The sequence below is a fragment of the Mobula birostris genome, chromosome 17 (genome assembly GCF_030028105.1).
Source record: "Mobula birostris isolate sMobBir1 chromosome 17, sMobBir1.hap1, whole genome shotgun sequence".
Classification (NCBI taxonomy): domain Eukaryota; kingdom Metazoa; phylum Chordata; class Chondrichthyes; order Myliobatiformes; family Myliobatidae; genus Mobula; species Mobula birostris.
Window position 1 is genome coordinate 5,716,200 of NC_092386.1, and position 27,390 is coordinate 5,743,589.

General features: G+C 45.4%; 1 protein-coding gene across 1 annotated transcript in view; it reads left to right on the forward strand.

Annotated features, from left to right (window-relative positions):
• The window catches only part of LOC140211486 (arrestin domain-containing protein 3-like), a 72,057-nt gene extending 66,456 nt beyond the window's left edge, over positions 1-5,601 (forward strand). Inside the window, exon 7 of the mRNA XM_072281228.1 lies at positions 4,167-5,601. Within this exon, the coding sequence (XP_072137329.1) occupies positions 4,167-4,216 (50 nt within the window). The 3' untranslated portion in view covers positions 4,217-5,601. The remainder of the gene's footprint in view (positions 1-4,166) is intronic.
• Positions 5,602-27,390: the final 21,789 nt, after the last annotated feature.

Here is a 27,390-nt window from a genome sequence, read left to right on the forward strand (position 1 = left end):
CCTTGCCTGGTTCTGGGGTCTGAGCCCGAGGCAAGACCCAGGTACTGGGTCCTTGCCCAGTCTCTGTCTCGGAGTCCATACCCTAGCCTCTTCATGTCTCCTCTCGTTCTGGGAGCCGATTCCGAGTCCAAGCCCAGACCCTTGGTCCCAGCCTAGTCGTAGTCCTGAGTCCTTGTCCAGTTCGCTATTTTCTGCTCCTGCCTTGCTCTCCTGGTATCGAACAATAAACTAAATCTAAGTAACCTCACAAGATATGTCTTGCATTTGGGTCCACCCTTGCTCCCAATGCCCTGCCAGTGTGACACAAGACCCTTCATCAGGACTGGAAAGGAAGGAGGAAGACATCAGAATAGAAAGATGGGGAAGGGAAAAAGGAAAAGCTAGAAGGTGATAGGTGAAGCCAGATGGATGGGAAGGGTAAAGGGCTGGAGAAGGAATCCGATAGGAGAGGACAGTGGACCGTGGGAGATGGGGAGAGGAGGAGGTGATAGGCAGATAAGGAGAAAAAATAAAAAGCCAGATTGGGGAATAAAGGGAGAGGGGAAAAGAAAAAAAGTAGCAGGAGATGTCAATGTTCATGCCATCAGTTTGGAGGTTACCTAGGTGGAATATGAGGGTTTGCTCCTCCACCCTGAAAGTGGGCTCATTATGGGAAAAGGGGAGGCCATGGACTGACATGTCAAACTGTGATTTGGGATAGGAATTTAACTGGTTGGCCTCTGTAAAAGTCCATCTGTGGAAGATGGAGTGGAGATGCTTGAACCAAAATGTTGACTGTTTATTCCTCTAGATGCTACCTGACCTGTGTTCCTCCAGCATCTGCAGAACCTCTTGTATTTATGACAAACAAACTCCATACTGGCAGTACCAGAGAGCAGGATCCCGAGTTCACCCTTGACCTCCAGTGTTGCAGTTAAACCACTGACCTTCTTGTGAGCCACTGCCAAGTACAATCAAAGCTCAAAATGCATATATGTCACCATATACAACCCTGAGATTCATTTTCTTCTGGGCATTTGCAGTCAGGTAATACAAGAAACACAAGAACCTGTGACTTCATTGGGACAGAGCAAGGTGGGGACCTGGATAGGAGGACTGGTTAGCTGTGTATTAAGCCCCTCACTGCCCCACCCGATCATCATTTTTGCTGGGAAGTGAGAAAAAACAGTATGGGGGGGGGTGGGTTACAGGGAGAACTGCAAAGTCCCAGTGGTTCAAAGTCCACCCCAGGCCTGTTCAGTCTAGACATACTGTTAATCTGCCAGGTCCTAATGACTCATCCCTGGACCATCGTCCTCTACACCATTGCCATCCATGTACCTACCAAAACTTCTCCTAACTGTTACAAATCAGATCCTGAGTAATAATTACTTTGTTCTTCTTTACACTTGTGTATGGGAAATCATATTCAACTATCTTGAAATGAACCCACATCCAGCACTTCCACTAGTAGTTAGTTCCACATTCTCACCACCCTCTGAATGAAGTTCCCCCTCAGATTCCCCTTAAATATCTCACCTTTCTTCCTTAACCTATGACCCCTAGGTCTAATCTCACACAACCTGAAAGGGAGAAGCCGAATGCACACCATATCAGAAATTTGTATCCTTCTTTAAAATCTTCACTCGTTCTCCTACGTACAAGGGGAATAAAGTTCTAAACTATTCAATCTATCCCTATAACTTGGGGCATTTCTTTCTTCATTTCCATGTGCATTATTCAGTGTCCACCCCACAATAGTGTCTATGTTGGGACGTCAGTCTGATTAGAGTCTGCCCCATTGAGGGCATTGCTGTTAGGGGATCTGTTTGGGAAAGAGTGAACTTGTGGTCATAAGATAGGAGCAGCGTTAGCCCATTTGGCCCTTTTGAGTTTGCTCTGCCATTCCATTGTGGCTGATTTATTATCCCTCAACCCCTTTGCCCACCTTCTCCCTATAACCTTTGATGCCCTGACTAACCAAAAACTCATCAACCTCCAATTTAAATATACCCAATCACCTGGCCTACACAGCCATCCGAAGCAATGAATTCCTCATATTCACTATCCTCTGGCTAAAGAAATTACTCCTCATCCCTGTTCTGAAGGGATCTCCTTCCGTTCTGAGGCTGTGCCCTCTGGTCCTAGACTTGGCAGGCTGGTGAATGGCAAGAGTATAAAGATCTTCACTGTCAGGAAATTCTTGAGATTTATTTACACAATGTTAAAATGGATATTTCATAAACACTCACTTCCCAACATTACAATTTTTAGGTTGATATCTCTATTATTTAGTTTGGCAAGATAAAAGGCCCGATTGTGCACGCTAGTTCCCATCAGTCTCACCCCCACGTTTCTGAGTTCCCCACCTGTAATTGTAAACATCCCCTGACTGATAGCACCAACCTCCATTTGATTCTTTTATCACCTGTCCACACTAAGGAAGAAGTTAGTGTTGGCTACTAACCTATCTGGGAAGTGAGAATGAACCAGAATGCTTGGCTGAAAGCACACGATTGCTGGGAGAACTACCCACAGTCTTGTCTCCTTCCGCTAGTGCACACAGAGGAAGCACTTGGACGTGAGAAGGAGGGCCACATCATGGCAGAGTGCTATGTGTGTGTCTCTGTGACTCTCTCATAAAGACTTGTACTGTTTATTCCTTTTGTATAGATTTTTATCACAAATAAAGTCAATTTTTGAAATGTAAAAGAACCAAGTGCCACACAGATGGCAGGTGAGGTCAGGATTAAATCTGGGTTCTGGAAAGCATCAGGCAGCAGTCTAAACTGATACACACCCACTTGGGCTTTTCACTTGACCCGCCCAACCTTGACTTTTTCATCACCACCCCTAGCTGCTATTTCATCTTGATTACTTGTGTTGTCAGAGGAGACGTACCTTGGTTCTACAGCCAGAAGACCTTTCCTCTAAAATCCTGGGTGTCAGCATCTCTGAAGATCGATCTTGGGCCAAAGATATTGATACATTAGGAGCTTGAGGAGACTTGGTTTGTTACCAAAGGCACTGACAAGTTTTGACAGATACACTGTGGAGAGCATTCTAACTGGCTACATCACGGTCTGGTGTGGAGGGGCCACTGCACTGAATTGGAAGAAACTGCCAGAAGTTGTAAGCTCAGCCAGCTCCATCGTGGGCACCAACCTCCCTCAGCACTGAGGACACCTTCAATAGATAATGCCTCAAAAAGGCGGCATCCGTCATTGAAGTCCCACATCACCCAGGACATATCTTTTTTCTCATTGCTACCATCATGGAGGAGGTGCAGGAGCATAAAGACACACACTCTATGTTTCAGGAACAGCTTCTTCCCTTCTACCATCAGATTTCTGAATGGACAATAAATCCATGAACACTACCTCACCATTTTTCCTCTTTTTGCACAGCTTATTTAATGTAATCCTGTATATACATATATAATTGTAATTTACTGTTTCTGTATTATCTATTGTATTGCTGCCACAAAACAACAAATTCCAAAACATATACCAGCGATATTAAATCTGATTCTGACTGTGTACTCAATGTGCCCCTTCGTGAAAGAACATGAGATGCTGAAAGTTAAAGAAGGAGAATCACATTTGCCCACCTTGATGTCCGAGGGTTATGCAGCTGTATTTACATTACAGAGGCCTTTACGCACGGGAATCATCTCACCATTTCACCATGGCCTGGCCTCAGATTGGAGATATTCACTGAAGTAATTCACTCAGCCTGTGCATGACTTCAAGTTCAAGTTCAGTCTATTGTCATTCATCTGTACACATGTATACCACCAGACAAAACAATGTTCCTCCAGACCAAGGTGCACCATACAGTACATATAACACACACATAACATATACAGTAATATTACTACCTGGAAATTAACATAATATGCATTAAGTATGCAAACGTTTAAGTGAGTGATTATTATTTTGTTTAATTTTTATAATTTAATTACTTTATATTTTGATTTATTTACATTAATTTTAGTTTTCAATTCATGTTTTAAAGCCAATTGCAGCCTCAGACCTGTGTGTAGCTCTGCAGAACCTGCCTGAGGTAGGGCAGGTGGATTTTGGTTGGATTGCTGGGTGGGTTGCTTGGAATGCAAGTCAAACTCAAATGAGACAATTGATTGTATATTGGTAGATAGTTAATGGTTTAATTTTCTACTTTTTCAGTACGTGCTGGGTTTATAGTGAACAACAAGAATACTGGCTTCTACTCATGAAGGGAATGAAAAGTCTTCAGAGGTATCACGGAATGAAGATTAAATGAATCCTGCAGGGTCAGATATATGATGTCTAGTTGGCTCCTCTGTCCTTTGGCATAGTACAATTCCTCAGGAAAGTGTCTTCTACTTAAAAACACAATAAGCTTGAAACAAAAAAAATCATTAATTGTACTATATCGCATTTGTATTTTATTATTTTTATGAATGATATTAACAGACAATAAAATACTTGCACATTAGCCAGTACACTTCAACAATATTGTTCTTCAATATGTTGGTGTCATTTTCTATTAACCTTCAGAGAAAGTTATAAACGTTCTTAATTCTTAATTAGTTGATACATTACAAATGTGTATGTTTGTGTTGTCATAATATCATCAACTGATGTCTTACATTTATGTACATTCTGTACCCATGAATCTGCAATGTATATAGCAGTAATTAAACCGGAGCAGATTTTTTTAAGATAGGATGCATTATACAAGTTCTTTAATGCGACATGTCCAATTGAACCTCTAGACGCAGCTGAATCTGCCAGCATACTCCTCTGTTCTTCTTCTGTTTGTTCAACCTCTTCAATGTACAGTTATGTGCAAAATTCTTCGGCACATTCAATGGACCAAATGGCTTAATTTTGCTTCCATGTCTAATGGTCTTGTGTGTTTGTGTGTGTATATAGCAAGGTTGCCTAATACCTTTGGACAATACTGTACTAATTTCATGTATTGCACTGTACTGCCACAAAAAAAATCATGGCGTACATGGCTGATGATAAACCTGATGCTGATCTGGGCCTCTACTGTGGACTGAGAGTGGGATGGGGACAGGAAGAAGGGAATCATGGTTGGGAAAATGAAGTAGCTACTTTGTGACATATGTCCTGGTTATGTCCCTCACTGAAATCTTTTTGGAAATCTTTATTTTCTACAATTTCTAAAGCTTTGAAAATTAATTTACAACCTAATACATTGACTGTTCTATTTGGAATAGTTCCATATCACATTCAGGGTATTTCATTTTCAAACCAACATGTAATTGCATTTGTTACATTGTTGGCAAGAAGAGCTGTTTTATTGAAGTGGAAAGATATCTCTGCTCCTACACTAACTCAATGGTTTTCCCAAGTAATGTTATGTCTTGATCCCCGATTTGATTTTGACAGAAGGTGGGGCTCTTTTGCTAAATATTATCATTTAATTTGAATCAATTTATATGGTTTCCTTCCAATTTTACGTTATATAAATGTGATTTGGCGGTTGTTGTTTTCTTTTTCTTCTTTTATATACATAAATTATTGTAAGACATATTGCTCCGGGAGTTGGTTCCTAATGGTTTTTTTCTCTTTTTTTGTGTTATAGTTAGTGGAGTTTTTTTTTAGTTAGCTGGGGTTCTCTTTTTTCCTTCTTTTATAATTTTTTTCCCATTAGCATATATAAGTTTTTTTTCAGCTTTATTAATTATATGTATACTAATTTGTTGAATTTCTGTATTTTATAGCTGTAGAAGACTATATATTAATAAAAAGATTTAAAAATGAAAATGAAACCTAATGCTGATCTGGGTCTCTACTGTGGACTGAGAGTGGGATGGGGACAGGAAGAAGGGAATCATAGTTGGGAAAAGGGGAAGGGAGATGTGTGGAAGTGAGAAGCACCAGAGAGACATTCTGTAATGATTAATAAACTGATTGGAATCAAATGACCTTGCCTGGTGTCTCAGAGCTGGGTGTATCTGCATCCATGCCAGCCCCTGCCCCCGCACTCTTTTGCCACCTGTCTCATGCCACCCCTGTGGCACTCCACCCTCACTGTTCCCAACATCCTCTGCACCTACCAAGTTTACAAACTCACTCTCCACTCCACTTTGCCAAATACAGTACTTAGGCATCCTAGCTATAAGCTTGGGCACCCTAACTACAGTATATATACATGCCTAAGGCTTTTACACAGTACATATTTGCCACAACCATCTCCATAGAGTAGTGAATTCCACATTCCCACCACTCCTTGGCCAAAGAAATTTTATTTAAATTCCCTTTTTAGGTTTTTGTGTGTTGCTTGAATTTCCAGCATCTGCAGAATTCCTGTTGTTTGCGTTTTAGGTTTGTTATTGACTTTCTAAGTTCTCTAAAGAGGCTCTTTCCCGACAGGTGGAGGCATTTCATTACAGCTTTTTTATATTTTTAAAGTCCTCCACTGTTACATTCTGCTCATTTCAGCAATACTGGAACAACATAAAGAAGATCCTGCATATTCATGAACATTCCACATTCTTGGGGGTGCCAGCGATCCAGATTTGGTTCTCATCACTTTCGGTAAGGAGGCTGTACGTTCTCCCTGCGACCTCGTATGTTTCCGCTGGGAGCTGCAGTTCCCTCTCTCACTCCAAAGATGTACCAGGTAGTTGGTTAATTGGTCACATGGGTGTAATTGGGCAGTGCAGGCTTGTGGTAACAAGGTCCTGTTAATGTGTTGTATCTCTAAATAAAATAAAATTAGATTGTTAAGAGAAAAAAGATCTGTACCAACACCTTTCTTAAATATATGAACTCCCACATTTTTGATATCAACCTTGTAAATATTGCTTTAATATACCTTTAATTTAATTTCTTAATTCCTTTTTACCTTCTAAGTTGACTTTCTTCGTTCTTTCCATTTCCTTCCATATTTTTTCACTGTGCAGCTGGTGGTGTCTACATTTTGAAGGTATGCCTTTGCTTATGACTAATTCATCCATGGAGTCTTGTGAATGACTTCTCTAACTTCTGTTAATGCCCCATCCGTTATTTATTTATCTTTTATTATTACATATTTTTTTCTTTTTCTCCTTTTTCTCCCTCCGTCCTTCTGACTATACACCTTGCCCATCCTCTGGGCTTCCCCCCTCTCCCTTTCTTTCTCCCTAGGCCTCCCGTCCGTCCCATGATCCTCTCATATCCCTTTTGCCAATCAACTTTCCAGCTCTTAGCTCCATCTCTCCCCCTCCTGTCTTCTCCTATCATTTTGTATCTCCCCTTCCCCCTCCCACTTTCAAATCTCTTACTAGCTCTTCCTTCGGTTAGTCCTGACGAAGGGTCTCGGCCCGAAACGTCGACTGTTCCTCTTCCTATAGATGCTGCCTGGCCTGCTGCGTTCACCAGCAATTTTTATGTGTGTTGAATGTTTCACTTGTTCTTTTCAACAAATCTATTTTTTATGAACTCCAAACACCTCGTAAAATGTTCTCAGCATAATATTTGCATCGTTACTTGTCAGTGTGTTTTACTTCTTATCTTCTATTTCCCAGCTTCGTAAAATCAGTTTCACTCTAATCTATTGGCTTTGTTTTCTTTATTATTGTCTTTGAATGTTCTACGCTCAGTATTGGGGTTAAAAGCTCCTACTTTTTCTTCTTTTCTCTGATTTTGTTTGATTATGTATTTCCGGATTACATAAGACACAGGAGCAGAATTAGGCCATTTGGCCTATCGAGTTTGCTCCGCCATTCAGTCATGGCTGACTTATTATCCTTCTCAACCCTACTCTAATGCCTTCTGCCCATAACATTTCACACTCTTATTTATCAAGAACCTATCAAGCTTCGCCTTAAATATATACAATGACTTGGCTTCCAGAGATTCACCACTGGCTAAAGAAATTATAGGAACTGTAGGAAACACCCTCTCTACATACAGTCTATCTAGGCCCTTCAATATTTGAGAGGTTTCAATAAGATCCCCCCTTATTCTCCTAAACTCTAGCGAGTACAGGCCCAGAGCCACCAAATGCTCATCAGTTAACCCTTTACACTAAGACCATAAGACATGGGGGCAGAATTAGGCCATTCAGCCCAATGAGTCTGTTCCGCAATTTCATCATGGCTGATCCTAGATCCCATTGTTACATGGATTACAATAGTGACTATTCAGGAAAATGTATTCCATCTACTATAATGCAGGTTAAGCATTATGAAATTGTTTACGGGTTTAAGATACCTCTTCTCTTTCCTCAACTTCCCCTAGTGACCCTCCTCCTTCTCTTTCTCCCATAGTCCACTCTCCAGTCCTCCTTGTTCAACCCTTTACCTCTTCTATCTATCAGGTCCCAGCTTCTTTCTTCAACCCACTCACCTGGCTTCACCTACCACCTGCCAGTTTGTTCTCCTTCCACCTTCTTATTCTGGCTTCTTCCCTCTTCCTTTTCAGTCCCGATGAAGAGTGTTGGTCCAAAATGTTGACTCTTTATTCATTTTTATTGAAGAACAGATGGTGTGGAGGCCAAGTCAGTGGCTATATTTAAAGCAGAGGTTGTTAGGTACTTTATTATTAAGGACGGCAAAGTTTACAATAAGAAGGCAAAAGAAGGATAATGCTGGATTGGTGGAACAGACTCAATGGGCTGAATGGCCTAATTCTGCTTCTATGTCTATGCTTTATGCTGCCTGATCTGCTGAGTTCCTCCAGCATTGTGTGTGTGTTGCTACTGATACAAGGCTTTCTTGTGTTTCTACAAGTCTGTCCAGATTCAGCTGGACCTGGAATACTACCAGAATATAAAGAGATTAAAAAACAAAAGAATGGATGAAGAATAAAAGGAAACATGTATCTATCATCTTCATCAATCCTGGGCCTGAAACATTAAATCACAAACGAGGAAATCTGCAGATGCTGGAAATCTGAGCAACACACACAAAATGCTGGAGGAACTCAGCAGGCCAGGCAGCATCTATGGAAAAGAGTACAGTCACCATTTCGGGAACAGACCCTTCGGCAGGACTGCCAAATCAAACTTGCCCAATCAGCAAGTTAATGGGTCACATGGTGCTGGCTCATTGTTACCGTGCTGTATCTTTGAATACAAAAGTAAAGTGTTAGCTGATTGCATCAATCTTTTGGCAAGGGGTTGATGCATTATCAATTGCTCCAAAAGACTGGAAGTACAGTAAATACTGAAAGGCTTTTATTAGCAGTAAAATGTGACCTCAACCATGCTGAGTATCTGCCCTGGACAGAGGGGAGGAGCAGTGGCACAATCACCTTTATGCAGGGGTCTGTGGGAGGAACCAAATGAGCAGTCAGCAGAGGGGCCTGTCCAGACAGGTAACCCAGTTACAACATATATATATAGTTTACCACATTCACCCCTCCTTCTTTAAAAAGAGTCCCGCGGGGTGAAGCGACTGACAGTATTTAAAACAAGTATATTTACAGGTCAAGTCTATCAGGCGGTCGAGTCCGTCGCTGTGATCTACGTAGCACCGGTGGTAATTGCATCGGCGACGGTGGTTGTGCTGGCTCCAGTCTGACTTGAGATGTCAGCATGTTAGGCGTCGGTAATCCCTCGTGCGTGTGCGTCGCGCCCGGTATGGGAGTGTCGTGTGGTGTCTGTGTAGGGCTTGGAGTGCGCAGTGTCTCGTGGGTATATACATCAGTGGGTACGGGGTTAATAGTCTCCATGGAGTGTTCAGGGTAGGGGCCCAGTGCTCCTGCGGGCGCCAGGTCGCGGATGGAGACCGTGTTCTCCCGCCCATCAGGTAAAACCACATAGGCATACTGGGGGTTCGCATGAAGTAAGTGAACCCTCTCGACCATCAGGGAGTATTTATTGCTCCTCGCATGTTTCCGGAGCAGCACTGGCCCCAGGGACGTCAGCCAAGTTGGTAGGGTGGTCCCAGTGGTCGACTTTCTGGGAAAAGAAAAGAGTCACTCATGAGGGGTGGCATTGGTGGACGTGCATAACAGGGAGCGGATGGAGTGGAGTGCCTCGGGAAGGACCTCCTGCCAGCGAGAGACCGGCAGTCCCTTTGACCTGAGGGCTAAGAGTGTGGCTTTCCACACTGTGCCATTCTCCTTCTCCACCTGTCCATTCCCCCGGGGATTATAGCTCGTGGTCCTACTAGTTGCAACTCCCCTAGCCAATAGGTATTGGCGCAGCTCATCACTCAAATGAGGACCCTCTGTCACTGTGGATATAGCATGGGTATCCGAACAGAGTGAAGAGCTTGCACAGGGCTTTTATAACTGACGTGGTAGTGGTATCAGGGCAGGGGATGGCGAAGGGGAACCGCGAGTACTCGTCGATAATGTAAAGTACACATTGCGGTTGGTTGAGGGAAGGGGGCCCTGAAAGTCAACACCCAGTTGCTCAAAGGGGCGGGTGGCCTTGATGAGGGGTGCCTTTTCGGGTCGGTAGAAGTGCGGTTTGCACTCTGCGCAGACTTGGCAGTCCCTGGTCATCGTCCTGATCTCCTCAAGGGAGTAGGGCAAGTTCCGGGTTTTCACGAAGTGGAAAAGCCGGGTGACCCCCTGGGTGGCAAAGACCTACATGTAGGGCATATAGCCGGTCAATCTGCGCACTGGTCACATTCCCCGGGATAGGACATCGGAGAGCTCATTGAGCTTCCCAGGCCTATACATGATGTCATAGTTGTAGGTGGAGAGCTCGATTCTCCACCTCAGAATTTTATCATTTTTGATTTTGCCCCGCTGTTGGTTACTAAACATGAATGCGACTGAGTGCTGGTCAGTCAGCAGGGTGAACTTTTTGCCGGCGAGATAGTACCTCCAGTGCCTAATAGCTTCCACTATGGCCTGGGCCTCTTTCTCCACCACGGAGTGCCGAATTTCAGGGCCTTGAAGGGTATGGGAGAAGAACACCACCAGTCTTCCTGCCTGGTTGAGGGTAGCAGCCAGTGCAAAGTCGGAGGCGTCACTCTCTACTTGGAAGGGAATGGCCTCATCCACCGCATGCATTGCTGCTTTCGCAACATCCCCATTAATGTAGCTGAAGGCCGCGCGGGCCTCGTCTGAGAGGGGAAATGTGGTGGACTTGACCAGGGGGCGGGCCTTGTCTGCGTAGTTAGGGACCCATTGGGCGTAATATGAAAAGAAGCCCAGGCACCTTTTGAGGGCTCTGAGGGTGTTGGGAAGAGGGAGTTCCAACAGGGGGGTCAGGGCCAATGACTCCCTCCTCCACGACACACCCAAAGATAGCAAGTCGGGTGGTTCCGAACACATACTTGTCCTCGTTATAGGTGAGGTTGAAAGTTTTGGCCGCTTAGAAAAATTTTTGGAGGCTATTGTTGTGATCCTGCCGGTCGTGACCGCAGATGGTGATGTTATCCAGATATGGGAAGGTGGCCTTCAGTTGGTACTGGTCCACCATCTGGTCCATTTCCTTCTGGAAGACAGATACATCATTTGTGACACCGAAGGGGACACGCAGGAAGTGATAAAGCCTGCCGTCCACCTCGAAGGCAGTGTAAGGGCGGTCCTCCCGGCGGATGGGGAGCTGATGGTAAGCGGATTTTAGGTCTATGGCCGAGTACACCTTGTACTATGCTATCTGATTGACCATATCCGCGATGCAGGGTAGAGGGTACGCGTCGAGCTGCGTGAACCTAGTGATGGTCTGGCTATAGTCCACAACCATCCTATTTTTCAACTCGTTCCGAACAACCACCACCTGCACCCTCCAAGGACTTGTGCTTGCCTCAATGACCCCCTCCCTGAGCAGACGCTGCACCTCCGACTTAATGAAGGCTCTGTCCCCCGCGCTGTACTTCCTGCTCTTAGTTGCCACAGGTTTATAGTCAGGGGTCAGGTTGGCGAACAGCGGTGGGGGAGGGATCTTGAGGGTGGAGAGGCCATAAGTGGTGTCGGTAGTGCGGCTGTTGGCATGGTGTTGGGTGGGATGTGCGGGTCGGTGTGTGTGGGTGGTCAGTAGCGGGGTATGTGACGTATCCCTACAAAACTGAGGATTTCTGACAGTGATTGGTGGGAGGGGCCCGGATGTCTGTTGTATGCGACCCGGAAGCCATGGCGACCCTCTGACTTACCAGCCGTATCGCAAATCCGCAATGCTGTACCGTGACCAGGTGGATAAAACTCTCTATGCTGCCCGTGTCAAACAGGCAGCTTATCCTGCACCCCTCCACCAGGATATCCATCATTGACCTTGCGAGCTGGTGGGGAGCGCTTTGGTCGAGGGTCACGGAGGCCAGAGTTGAGTCACTGTCTTGGTCCGGCGTGGTGGGGTGCCTGGTGAGCACCCCTGGGTCGTAAGATGGCCACCCCCATGTCTCGCACGTGGTGGTGGTGTGTAGGCAAGATGGCGACCCCCCTGTCTCGCACGTGGTGGTGGCGTGCATGCAAGATGGCGGCAGGCAAGATGGCGACCCCCATGCCTCACACGTGGTGCTGCTTGATCCCGCTCGCAGTTTGGACTTATAGGCCTCGGCGAAGTGGCCCTCTTTCCACAGCCGGAGCAGGTAGCTTCTCGGGCCGGGCAGCGTTTCCGGGGGTGCTTCTCGAGTCCGCAGAAGTAGCACTTCGCGGACTCGTGACTGGCAGCAGCCGAGGTCAATTTGCCGGCGGGTTGCGGGGTCTGCGGCGTCCACGAGGCCATCGGGAGATCGCGTGCCTGGAGTGCGTCAGAGTTGTGCAGAGCGGCCTCCAGCATGTCAGCCAGTTCAATCGCCGAACATAAGGTAAGATTGGCGTGTTCCAGCAGCCGCTGGCGTACATACACTGACCTGGTCCCTGTGACGAAGGTGTCTCTTACTAGGAGTTCCGCATGCTGTTGAGCCGTCAGTTCGCAGCAACTGCAGGTCTGCACGAGTGTCTGTAGGGCCCGGATGAACTCAGCGCTCGACTCTCCAGGCCGCTTCTGCCGCGTCGCTAAGCAATGTCGCGCATAGACGGTGTTTACCAGCCACAGGTATTGTCTTTTGAGGGCGCTCATCGCACCGTCGTAGCTCGGCTGGTATCTGATCACCGAGTAGACCCATGGACTGACCTTGGAGAGCAGAACTCTGTGCATTAGGTATGCAAAGGTTTAAGTGAGTGATTATTATTTTTGTTTAATTTTTATAATTTAGTTACTTACATTAATTTTAGTTTTCAATTCATGTTTTAAAGCCAATTGCAGCCTCAGACCTGTGTGTAGCTCTGCAGAACCTGCCTGAGGTAGGGCAGATGGATTTGGGTTGGATTGCTGGGTGGGTTGCTTGGAATGCAAGTCAAACTCAAATGAGACAATTGATTGTACATTGGTAGATAGTTAATGGTTTAATTTTCTACTTTTTCAGTAGGTGCTGGGTTTATAGTGAACAACAAGAATACTGGCTTCTACTCATGAAGGGAATGAAAAGTCTTCAAGAGGTATCACAGAATGAAGATTAAATGAATCCTGCACGGTTGGATATATGATGTCTAGTTGGCTCCTCTGTCCCTTGGCATAGTACAATTCCTCAGGAAAGTGTCTTCTACTTAAAAACACAATAAGTTTGAAACCAAAAGAAATCATCAATTGTACTTTATTGCATTTGTATTTTGTTATCTTTATGAATGATATTAACAGACAATAAAATACTTGCACATTAGCCAGTACACTTCAACAATATTGTTCTTCAATATGTTGGTGTCATTTTCTATTAACCTTCAGAGAAAGTTATAAACGTTCTTAATTCTTAATGAGTTGATACATTACAAATGTGTATGTTTGTGTTGTCATAATATCATCAACTGATGTCTTACATTTATGTACATTCTGTACCCATGAATCTGCAATGTATATAGCAGTAATTAAACCGGAGCAGATTTTTTTAAGATAGGATGCATTATACAAGTTCTTTAATGCGACATGTCCAATTGAACCTCTAGACGCAGCTGAATCTGCCAGCATACTCCTCTGTTCTTCTTCTGTTTGTTCAACCTCTTCAATGTACAGTTATGTGCAAAATTCTTCGGCACATTCAATGGACCAAATGGCTTAATTCTGCTTCCATGTCTTATGGTCTTGTGTGTGTGTGTATACAGTAAGGCTGCCTAATACCTTTGGACAATACTGTACTAATTTCATGTATTGCACTGTACTGCCACAAAAAAAAATCATGGCATACATGGCTGATGATAAACCTGATGCTGATCTGGGTCTCTACTGTGGACTGAGAGTGGGATGGGGACAGGAAGAAGGGAATCATGGTTGGGAAAAGGGGAAGGAAGATGGGTGGAAGTGGGAAGCACCAGAGAGACATTCTGTAATGATTAATAAACTGTTTGGTATCAAATGACCTTGCCTGGTGTCTCAGAGCTGGGTGTATCTGCATCCATGCCAGCCCCTGCCCCCACATTCTTTTGCCACCTGTCTCATGCCACCCCTGTGGCACTCCACCCTCACTGTTCCCAACATCCTCTGCACCTACCAAGTTTACAAACTCACTCTCCACTCCACTTCGACAAATACAGTACTTAGGCATCCTAGCTATAGGCTTGGGCACCCTAACTGCAGTATATATACATGCCTAAGGCTTTTACACAGTACATATTTGCCACAACCATCTCCATAGAGTAGTGATTTCCACATTCCCACCACTCCTTGGCCAAAGAAATTTCATTTAAGTTCCCTTTTTAGGTTTGTTATTGACTTTCTAAGTTCTCTAAAGAGGCTCTTTCCCGACAGATGGAGGCATTTCATTACAGCTTTTTTATATTTTTAAAGTCCTCCACTGTTACATTCTGCTCATTTCAGCAATACTGGAACAACATAAAGAAGATCCTGCATATTCATGAACATTCCACATTCTTGGGGGTGCCAGCGATCCAGATTTGGGTCTTGTCACTTTCGGTAAGGAAGCTGTGCGTTCTCCCTGCGACCTCGTATGTTCCCTCTGGGAGCTGCAGTTCCCTCTCTCAGTCCAAAGACATACCAGGTAGTTGGTTAATTGGTGTAATGGGTGTAATTGGGCAGTGCGGGCTTGTGGTACCAAGATCCTGTTAATCTGTTGTATCTCTAAATAAAATTAGATCGTTAAGAGAAAAAAGATCTGTATCAACACCTTTTTTAAATATGTAAACTCCCACATTTCTGATATCAACCTTGTAAATATTGCTTTAATTTTCCTTAATTTAATTTCTTAATTCCTTTTTACCTTCTAAGTTGACTTACTTCCTTCTTTCCATTTCCTTCCGTATTTTTTCACTGTGAAGCTGGTGTTGTCTACATTTTGAAGGTATGCCTTTGCTTATGACTAATTCATCCATGGAGTCTAGTGAAAGTTTCACTTGTTCTTTTAAACAAATCTATTTTTTATGAACTCCAAACACTTCGTAAAATGCTCTCAGCATAATATTTGCATCGGTACTTGTCAGTGTGTTTTACTTCTTATCTTCTATTTCCCAGCTTCGTAAAATCAGTTTCACTCTAATCTATTGGCTTTGTTTTCTTTATTATTGTCTTTGAATGTTCTACGCTCAGTATTGGGGTTAAAAGCTCCTACTTTTTCTTCTTTTCTCTGATTTTGTTTGATTACGTATTTCCGGATTACATAAGACACAGGAGCAGAATTAGGCCATTTGGCCTATCGAGTTTGCTCCGCCATTCAGTCATGGCTGACTTATTATCCTTCTCAACCCTACTCTAATGCCTTCTGCCCATAACATTTCACACTCTTATTAATCAAGAACCTATCAACTTTCGCCTTAAGTATACACAATGACTTGGATTCCACAGATTCACCACTGGCTAAAGAAATTATAGGAACTATAGGAAACATCCGCTCCACATACAGTCTACCTAGGCCTTTCAATATTTGAGAGATTTCAATAAGATCCCCCCTCATTCGCCTAAACTCTAGCGAGTACAGGCCCAGAGCCACCAAACGCTCATCAGTTAACCCTTCACACTAAGACCATAAGACATGGTGGCAGAATTAGGCCATTCAGCCCATTGAGTCTGTTCTGCCATTTCATCATGGCTGATCCTAGATCCCATTGTTACATAGGTTACAATAGTGACTATTTGGAAAAATGTATTTCATCTATTATGATGCAGGATAAGCATCATGAAATTGTTTACGGATTCAAGATACCTCTTCTCTTTCCTCAACTTCCCCTAGTGATGCTACTCCTTCTCTTTCTCCCATAGTCCACTCTCCAGTCCTCCTTGTTCAACCCTTTACCTCTTCTATCTATCAGGTCCCAGCTTCTTTCTTCATCCCACTCACCTGGCTTCACCTACCACCGGAGCCACAGGAGCAGTCAGCAGAGGGGCCTGTCCAGACAGGTAACCCAGTTACAACATATATATATAGTTTACCACATTCACCCCTTCTTCTTTAAAAAGAGTCCCGCGGGGTGAAGCGACTGACAGTATTTAAAACAAGTATATTTACAGGTCAAGTCTATCAGGCGGTCGAGTCCATCACTGTGATCTACATAGCACCGGAGGTAATTGCACCGGCGGTAATTGCACCGGCGACGGTGGTTGTGCTGGCTCCAGCCTGACTTGAGGTGTCAGCACGTTAGGTGTCGGTAATCCCTCGTGTGTGTGCGTCGCGCCCAGTATGGGAGTGTCATGTGGTGTCTGTGTAGGGCTTGGTGTCTCGTGGGTATATATATATCGGTGGATGCGAGATTAATAGTCACCATGGAGTGCTCAGGGTAGGGGCCCGGAGCTCCTGCGGGCGCCAGGTCGCGGATGGAGACCGTGTCCTCCCACCCATCAGGTAAAACCACGTAGGCATACTGGGGGTTCGCATGAAGTAAGTGAACCCTCTTGACCATTGGGGAATATTTATTGCTCCTCACATGTTTCCGGAGCAGCACTGGCCCCAGGGACGTCAGCCAAGTTGGTAGGGTGGTCCCACTGGTCGACTTTCTGGGAAAAGAAAAGGGTCACTCATGAGGGGTGGCATTGGTGGACGTGCATAACGGGGAGCGAATGGAGTAGAGTGCCTCGGGAAGGACCTCCTGCCAGCGGGAGACTGGCAGTCCCTTTGACCTAAGAGTGTGGCTTTCCACACCGTGGCATTCTCCTTCTCCACCAGTCCATTCCCCTGGGGATTATAGCTCATGGCCCTACTAGTTGCAATACCGCTAGCCAGCAGGTATTGGCGCAGCTTGTCACTCATAAACGAGGACCCTCTGTCACTGTGGATATAGCATGGGTATCCGAACACAGTGAAGAACTTGCACAGGGCTTTTATAACTGACGTGGTAGTGGTATCGGGGCAGGGGATGGCAAAGGGGAACCGCGAGTGCGCGTCAATAATGTTAAGGAAGTACACATTGCGGTCGGTGGAGGGAAGGGGGCCCTTAAAGTCAACACTCAGTCGCTCAAAGGGGCGGGTGGCCTTGATTAGTTGTGCCTTTTCAGGTCGGTAGAAGTGCGGTTTGCAGACTTGGCAGTCCCTGGTCATCATCCTGATCTCCTCAAGGGAGTAAGGCAGGTTCCGGGCTTTCATGAAGTGGAAAAGCCGGGTGACCCCCGGGTGGCAAAGATCTACATGTAGGGCGTATAGCTGGTCGATCTGTGCACTGGCGCACGTTCCCCGGGATAGGACATCGGAGGGCTCATTGAGCTTCCCAGGCCTGTACATGATGTCATAGTTGTAGGTGGAGAGTTCGATTCTCCACCTCAGAATTTTATCATTTTTGATTTTGCCCCACTGTTGGTTATGAATGCGACTGAGCGCTAGTCAGTCAGCAGGGTGAACTTTTTGCCGGCGAGATAGTGCCTCCAGTGCCTAATAGCTTCCACTATGGCCTGGGCCTCTTTCTCCACCACAGAGTGCCTAAGTTCAGGGCCTTGAAGGGTACGGGAGAAGAACACCACCAGTCGTCCCGCCTGGTTGAGGGTAGCAGCCAGTGCAAAGTCAGAGGCGTCACTCTCTACTTGGAAGGGAATGGCCTCATCCACCGCATGCATTGCTGCTTTGGCAATGTCCCCATTAATGCGGCTGAAGGCCACGCAGGCCTCAGCTGAGAGGGGAAATGTGGTGGACTTGACCAGGGGGTGGGCCTTGTCTGCATAGTTAGGGACCCATTGGGCGTAATATGAAAAGAAGCCCAGGCACCTTTTGAGGGCTCTGAGGGTGTTGGGAAGAGGGAGTTCCAACAGGGGGCACATACGGTCGGGGTCAGGGCCAATGACTCCGTTCTTCACAACACACCCAAGGATAGCAAGTCAGGTGGTTCCGAACACACACCTCTCCCTGTTATAGGTGAGATTGAAAGCTTTGGCCGATTGGAAAAATTTTTGGAGGTTGTTGTCATGATCCTGCCGGTCGTGACCGCAAATGGTGATGTTATCCAGATATGGGAAGGTGGCCTTCAGTTGGCACTGGTCCACCATCCGGTCCATTTCCCTCTGGAAGACAGATACACCATTCGTGGCACCGAAGGGGACGCGCAGGAAGTGATAAAGCCTGCCATCCGCCTTGAAGGCGGTGTAAGGGCTGTCCTCCTGGCGGATGGGGAGCTGATGGTAAGCGGATTTTAGGTCTATGGTCGAGTACACCTTGTACTGTGCTGTCTGATTGACCATATCTACAATGCGGGGTAGTGGGTACGCGACGAGCTGCGTGAACCTATTGATGGTCTGGCTATAGTCCACAACCATCCTATTTTTCTCCCCATCCTGAACAACGACCACCTGCGCCTTCCAAGGACCTGTGCTTGCCTCAATGACCCCCTCCCTGAGCAGACGCTACACCTCTGACTTAATGAAAGCTCTGTCCCCCGCGCTGTACTTCCTGCTCTTAGTTGCCACAGGTTTACAGTCAGGGGTCAGGTTGGCGAACAGCGGTGGGAGAGGGATCTTGAGGGTGGAGAGGCCACAAGTGGTGTCGGTAGTGCGGCTGTTGGCATGGTGTTGGGTGGGATGTGCGGGTCGGTGTGTGTGGGTGGTCAGTAGCGGGGTATGTGACGTATCCCTACAAAACTGAGGATTTCTGACAGTGATTGGTGGGAGGGGCCCGGATGTCTGTTGTATGCGACCCGGAAGCCATGGCGACCCTCTAACTTACCAGCCGTATCGCGAGTCCGCAATACTGCACCGTGTCCGGGTGGATAAAACTCTCCATGCTGCCCGTGTCAAACAGGCAGCTTGTCCTGCGCCTCTCCACCAGGATGTCATCATTGACCTTGCGAGCTGGTGGGGAGCGCTTTGGTCGAGGGTCACGGAGACCAGAGTTGAGTCACTGTCTTGGTCCGGCGTGGTGGGGTGCCTGGTGAGCACCCCTGGGTCGTAAGATGGCCGCCCCCATGTCTCGCACGTGATGGCGGCAGACAGGATGGCGACCCCTATGCCTCACACGCCTCAAGGACTTACAGGCCTTGGCGAAGTGGCCCTTCTTTCCACAGCCGGGGCAGGTAGCTCCTCAGGCCGGGCAGCGTTTCCGGGGGTGCTTCTCGAGTCTGCAGAAGTAGCACTTCGCGGACTCGTGACTGGCGGCAGCCGAGGTCGATTGGCTGGCGGGTTGCGGCGTCCACGAGGCTGTCGGGAGATCGCGTGCCTGGAGAGTGTCAGAGTTGTGCAGAGCGGCCTCCAGCGTGTCAGCCAGCTCAATCACCGAACGTAAGGTAAGATCGACATGTTCCAGCAGCTGCTGGCGCACATACACTGACCTGGTCCCCGTGACAAATGCGTCTCTTACTAGGAGCTCCACGTGGTGTTGAGCCGTCAGTTCTCGGCAATCGCAGGTCCACATGAGTGTCTGTCAGGCCCGGACGAACTCAGCGCTCAACTCTCCAGGCCGCTGCTGCCGTGTCGCTAAGCAATGACGCGCATAGATGGTGTTTACCGGCTGCAGGTATTGTCTTTTGAGGGTGCTCATCGCGCCATCGTAGCTCGGCTGGTCTCTGATCACCGAGTAGACCCGTGGACTGACCTTGGTGAGGAGAACTCTGTGCTTCGCGGTGGGCTTCAATCTCCTCCAGGTATGATTCGAAGCAGGCCAGCCAGAGTTCAAGAGCGTTTCCGGCTTCAGGTGTTTGCGGGTCGAGGTCTAACTTGTTGGATCTCAGGACGTGTTCCATGCTTTAGAATTACTGCTAATAAAATTGATGCTCTATCAATTACTCCAAAAGACTGGAAGTAGAGTAAATACTGAAAGGCTTTTATTAGCAGTAAAATGTGACCTCAACCATGCTGAGTATCTGCCCCTGGACCGAGGGAGGAGCAGTGGCACAATCGGCTTTATTCAGGGGTCTGTGGGAGGAGCCACAGGAGCAGTCAGCAGAGGGGTGTGTCCAGACAGGTAACCCAGTTACAACATATATATATACGGTTTACCACGGGGGTGTTTCGGGCAAGCTGAGTGCAACTTGTTAAAGACTGTGGACAAGATCGATCACTGACTCAGACATGAGGTAAACTCCTTTGAATGACCGCTGGCTTGAATTCCATTTGAGTTCAGGTTAAGGTTAAGAGAAAAAACTATGATCGCTGGAGTACAATGGTAGTTGGTTGTAATACTTTCTGTTAGTTATGAAGCTTTATATTGTGTTGGTTATAGTTACTTAAATTTCCAAAAGGAGTTTTGCATTGGGTTGAGGCAACACACACAAAATGCTGGAGGAGCTCAGCAGACCAGGTGGCATCTGTGGAAAAGAGTAAAACAGTCAACGTTTTGGGCCAAGACCCTTCATCAGGACTTGAAAAAAGAGCTGAGGTCCCAACCTGAAACATTGATTGTTTATTCATTTCCATAGATACCACCTGGCCTGCTCAGTTCCTCCTGCATCTTGTGTGTGTTGCTCTGGTTTTCAGTGTCTGTAGATTTTCTGTTGCTTGGATTGTTTTGAGCAAGGATTAACTTCCTCAGTAAGTGTTGACAAGTTTTATGCCGTTCCGGTAACTTCAGGCTGAACTTTGACAGTGTATGAGGAAGCAAGGAAGAATAACACAGATTCTACAATGTGATAACCAGCTCATAGAAAGAAGAAAATCAGATACTAATTAAAATTCATTATCAAAGTACATATATGTCAACGTATGTGGGCATATGCAGCAAAATAAAGAAATACCATAGACTTTATGAAAAACTATGTGTGCACAAAATCTCACAAACAAGCAAGCTGCAAAAGAAGACAAATTGAGTATTGAAAATATTGAGTACATGAGTTGTAAAGAGTCCTTTAAACAGTCTGTAAGTTATGTAATTAGTTCAGGGTTGTATCCTTCAGTGTCCTCACCTCCCCCTCCACCCTCTGGTTCACCATTGCTTCACCTTCTGGTGTGGAGGGGCCACTGCACAGGATAGGAGAAATCTGCCAAACGTTGCAAACTCAGCCAGCTCCCTCATGGGCACAGGCCTCCCTGCCATTGAGGACAGCATCCAAACATGATCCCTCAAAAAGGCAGCATCCATCATTAAGGATCCTCATCAGCCAGGAGATGCTCTCTTCTCAATGCTACCAATCCGTGAGGAGGTACAGGAGCCTGAAGACACACACTCAACATTTTAGGATCTGCTTTTTCCCTTCTGCCATCAGATTTCTGAATGGACAATGTACACATCCCTGGATATTTTGTTATCTAAGAAGATGCAGGAAGACAGAATTCTTTTCCTTTTACATCTTTCACCCCCGGTCCAACAAGTGTTTTACAGATGATGAAATATCCTTGTGGTGCAGTCATTATTTTGTGCAGGAAATTTAAACCCAGGAAGGCCCCACCAGGAGCAGAAGGAGAAACTGAACAGTGTTTTTGTGATGTTGGAATGTTGTGCAATGGTGGTTAAAGTGTCCTCTCCAAGGGAAACCACCTTGCCAGGGCAGGGAGGTTTGTGAGTTCCTGAGGTCCTGAGATTGGTGTCATTTGGCACTTAGCTCCCTCTAGGGTCACCCTTAGTGGTAAGGTCAAGGACGTGGTCCCAGACAAAGAGCGATCTAGCCAAGATCTCAATGGTGGAGCTGACAGAAGATGATGACACATCACAATGACGGGGAAGATGGAGGGGGCTGCAGGCAGTAACAAGTCCCCAATCACTTTACACTCCATGTCACTGGACCCTGACCCTGATCTGTCAACGACTGTGTGGTGGTTGCCCATACATCAGCCTCCCCACATTAAATAAAGTCATGTACAGACGTTCTCCACTAAGTGCAGAACGTCGGTGGTGGGGAAACTGCTGGAGTCAGTTATCAAGGATGTGATAACAGCACATTTGGAAAGCGGTGAAATCATCGGACAAAGTCAGCATGGATTTGTGAAAGGAAAATCATGTCTGACGAATCTCATAGAATTTTTTGAGGATGTAACTAGTAGAGTGGATAGGGGAGAACCAGTGGATGTGGTATATTTGGATTTTCAGAAGGCTTTTGACAAGGTCCCACACAGGAGATTAGTGTGCAAACTTAAAGCACACGGTACTGTGGGTAAGGTATTGGTGTGGGTGGAGAGTTGGTTAGGAGACAGGAAGCAAAGAGTGGGAATAAACGGGACCTTTTCAGAATGGCAGGCGGTGACTAGTGGGGTACCGCAAGGCTCAGTGCTGGGACCTCAGTTGTTTACAATATATATTAATGACTTGGATGAGGGAATTAAATGCAGCATCTCCAAATTTGCGGATGACACGAAGCTGGGTGGTAGTGTTAGCTGTGAGGAGGATGCTAAGAGGATGCAGGGTGACTTGGTTAGGTTGGGTGAGTGGGCAAATTCATGGCAGATGCAATTTAATGTGGATAAATGTGAGGTTATCCACTTTGGTGGCAAAAATAGGAAAACAGATTATTATCTGAATGGTGGCCGATTAGGAAAAGGGGAGGTGCAACGTGACCTGGGTGTCATTATACACCAGTCATTGAAAGTGGGCATGCAGGTACAGCAGGCGGTGAAAAAGGCGAATGGTATGCTGGCATTTATAGCGAGAGGATTCCAGTACAGGAGCAGGGAGGTACTACTGCAGTTGTACAAGGCCTTGGTGAGACCACACCTGGAGTATTGTGTGCAGTTTTGGTCCCCTAATCTGAGGAAAGACATCCTTGCCATAGGGGGAGTACAAAGAAGCTTCACCAGATTGATTCCTGGGATGGCAGGACTTTCATATGAAGAAAGACTGGATGAACTGGGCTTGTACTCGTTGGAATTTAGAAGATTGAGGGGGGATCTGATTGAAACGTATAAGATCCTAAAGGGATTGGACAGGCTAGATGCAGGAAGATTGTTCCCGATGTTGGGGAAGTCCAGAACGAGGGGCCACAGTTTGAGGATAGAGGGGAAGCCTTTCAGGACCGAGATTAGGAAAAACTTCTTCACACAGCGAGTGGTGAATCTGTGGAATTCTCTGCCACAGGAAACAGTTGAGGCCAGTTCATTGGCTATATTTAAGAGGGAGTTAGATATGGCCCTTGTGGCTACGGGGGTCAGGGGGTATGGAGGGAAGGCTGGGGCGGGGTTCTGAGTTGGATGATCAGCCATGATCATAATAAATGGCGGTGCAGGCTCGAAGGGCCGAATGGCCTACTCCTGCACCTATTTTCTATATGTTTCTATATGTTTCTGTAAGTGAATAATCCCTAAGGAGAATGGCATACTCTACTCGAGTAATCACACTACCATTAGTGTCTGTGTGTATATAAGCATACTCAGGTATTGGCCGGTGCACAGAAATGAAATGGAAACAAATCACAGCAATCTCCAGGGGAAATACACAGCAAGAGGAAAAGGCAGAAGAGGTTTTTCATCCACTTGAGGCCTCAGAATTTCATCTCATTCAGGACACACTTCTCAGTAACGTATTGGACTAACAAACTTGGAAATTTCTACAGACGTACCATGGAGAGATTTCTACCTAGCTGCATCAACATCCAGTATGGGTGGGGGGGGGGGGGATAGTCCACAGGAACAAAACCAAAATAACCTGTAGGGAGTTGTAAAATAAGTCAGCTCCACCATGGGCACGAGCCTCCATAATATCCAGGACATCTTCAAGGAGCAATGCCTCAGAAAACTGCAGCCATCATCTTCCTCTCTGCTATTAGATTTCTGAATGCACATTAAACCCATGAATACTACTTCACTACTTTTTAACATTTTTATTTTTGCCCCACTTATTTAACTATTTTTTTTATAGGAATCCGTTAGTCTCGTGAGATCATGGATTTGCGCCTTGGAAGGTTTCCAGGGCGCAGGCCTGGGCAAGGTTGTATGGAAGACCGGCAGTTGCCCGTGCTGCAAGTCTCCCCTTCCACACCACCGATGCTGTCCAAGGGAAGGGCACTAGGGCCGATACAGCTTGGCACCGGTGTCGTTGCAGAGCAATGTGTGGTTAAGTGCCTTGCTCAAGGACACACATGCTGCCTCAGCTGAGGCTTGAACTAGCTACCTTCAGATCACTAGACCAACGCCTTAACCACTTGGCCAGGCGCCAACACATAAGTATTATATATATATATACTTGTTGTAATTCATATTTTTTCTATTATTACATATTGCCAAATACAGCTGCTGCATAACGATAAATTTCACAACATATGCCAGTGATATTATACCTGATTTTGAAACAGTTTCCGATTTTCAAGATTCTGGAGATTTTAAATACCATCCTATTTGATTATGTGTATGGAGAACTAGAACATACAACAGGTAAATAGGGTCATAAAGAGTGATTTTGGCATATTGGCCTTCATAAATCAGAGCACTGAGTACAGGAGCTGGGATGTTATGCTGAAGCTGTACAGGATGTTGGTAGGGCTGAATTAACAGTATTATGTGCATTTCTGGTCACCTGCCTACAGAAAATATATCAGTAAGTATGAAAATGTACAGAGAACTTTTACAAGACTTAAGCACCCGAGTTATAGGGAAAGGTTTAATAGGTTTGCACTCTATTCCTTGAAATAGAGGCGAATAAGGGAAGATCTTGCAGAGATAGCCAGAAGTATGAGGGATATAGATAAATTGAATCAAGCAGGGTTTTTTTTTCCTCAGGTTGGGTGAGATTAGAACTAGAGTTCATAGATTAAGGATGAAAGGTGAAACGTTTAAGGGGAATATGGGGGCGAACTTCTTCACTCAGAGGGTAGTGTGTGTATGGAACGAACTGCCAGTGGAGGTAATAGATAAGGGATCAGTTGTATCATTTAAATTTGGATAGGTACATGGGTGAAATATGGTGGAAGTGCAAGTATATGGAACAAGGCAGAATATCAGGTAGGCATGGACTAGATGCATCGAAGGGCCTATATCTGTGTTGTAGTGCTCTGCAATTATAGAACAGTACAGCATAGGAACAGGCCTCTTGGCCCACAATGTTGTGCTGAACGCATTAAATTATAATCAAATGCCCAAGTAAACCAGTTCCTTTTTTTACACATCCTTTCATTCCCTGTACATTCATGTGTCTATCTAAGAGCCTCTTGATCACCCCGCTTCATCGCCATCCTAGGTAGCTCATTCAATGCTCCTACACCTCTCTCTCTACAAACAAACTTGGCCCCACACATTTTCATTACACTTACCACCCTCACCTTAAATACTTTCCCACATTTCAACCCCTAGAAAAAATATACTGTCTGTCTACTTCACCAATGACTTTTATAATCTATAGTGAAAACCTTTCTCAGGTTTCCCCTCAGTCTCTGTCGCTCCAAAATAAACAACCCAGGTTTGTCCAGTCTCCCCTTGTAATGACGTTCCCTATAATCCAAGCAGCAACCCAGTGAACCTCTTCTGTAATGTCTTTAAACCCTCTATATGGGGCAACCAAATAATCCTCCCTTGACTATCTCACCCTACCTGCAGACAACATCAATCCTCTCTGATATAGCATTCCAAGATCAAGCCGTTCATTCAGAAATCATACTTGCTTAATATAACGCGCTGTAAGGATTCACTGCTAATGTAATGGCTTCTCTGTAATGTTTCACTGCTAAGACTAATGAAATGGTTTCTCTGTAACATTCACTGCTGAGGTAATGGTTTCTCTGCAGCAGCAATGTTTGGGTTACGGCTGGAGATAACAGGACTGTAGTTATGCATGTTAGCCAGTCAGGATTTTGTTGCTCTGTCTTGTGAATCTGGAAGGAGATTTTTCACGGGTCTTTTGCTGGGTGGAGATGAGGAGAGAAGACGTAAATGTAGAGACTTGGTAGACCGCCGGATGGAGTGGACTTGGAGCGAGGGTCCGAAGGGCAGCGACGATCAGAGGAGGTTGATGGTGGATGATCGACTTATCAGTGAGTTTCAACTTTGCGCAACAGACTATTTAACAAGGTTGGGCCCTTTATTTCCTGTCTCTTTACTAACCATACAGTCAAAGTAAGAATTATAAAGCTTAACCGTTTAATTGCATATTGTGTACTGTTTGTTATCTCGGGGTACTGATTTGTAACAGGGGACACATCGCGCAGCATCCACCTGAACAAGATCTCTTAAGTTTGGCCGGGCTGAGCGTTATCACCCCCTATAATAAGCCACTAGCCGAAGCGAGAGTTACATTAAGAAACTTTGGAACAAGTTTGAACTAAATTTGTGAACATTGTGGTTCATTTTTCATATGTTGGAAGTTTGTGTATATTTCACAAGGTCTTATAATGATGCAGCAGGATCCTGGGGAGAGCAGTCATGAATGACAATTTTAAGGCCAGCATTGGATTTTCACCAGGCCTTGGAACTGAAAACAACTCCACGTTCTCTGGGAGAAAAACAAAACTTTTAAATGAGATTATGTTGCATTACCAGCCAGATCACTCATAGCTGAATGATTGAGATTAAAGATTAGCTTTATTTGTCACGTGTTCATTGAAACATTCAGCCAAGTATGTTGTTTGTGTCAAATCAAATCGGTGAGGGTTGTGCTGAGCAACCTACAAGTGTCACCACACTTCCAGTGCCAACATAACATGTCCACAGCTCTCTAACACTCACCTGCATGTCTTTGGAATGAGGGAGGAAACCAGAACACCCAAGGAAATCCAAACAGTCACTTTATGTAAGGAGGGGAAATTGAACCCCAATCTAACACTGGTGTGTAATAGTGTTGAACTAATTGCTACTTCACCGTGTCGACTAAGATCTGGGATTCAGCTTCTTGCCTCTTCTGTCGCCAAATTTAAGAACTGTTTTGGTATTTACAAACAAGTGGTTTATTGCCTTTTTCAAAAGCCGCTTTTTCTGAAGAAAACACTGAACTCCCTGTTGAATATCCATCCAGTCTCGAGCTTCCACAAATGTAAATTAATAACAAGTAACTATATTAATGCCCATTATAGGATAAATCCATCTTATCCATTATTCATTTTCAAGCTTCTACAAATGTAAATTAATAACAAAGTAATTATATTAATAACCATTATGTAGGATAAATCTATCTTATCCATTGTTCGTGTTATAAAAGATATGTCCAAATAAGTTGCTCTGCCTGAATTTTTTAGAATTCAGCTGCAATATGGTGGTTGTCCATCATGT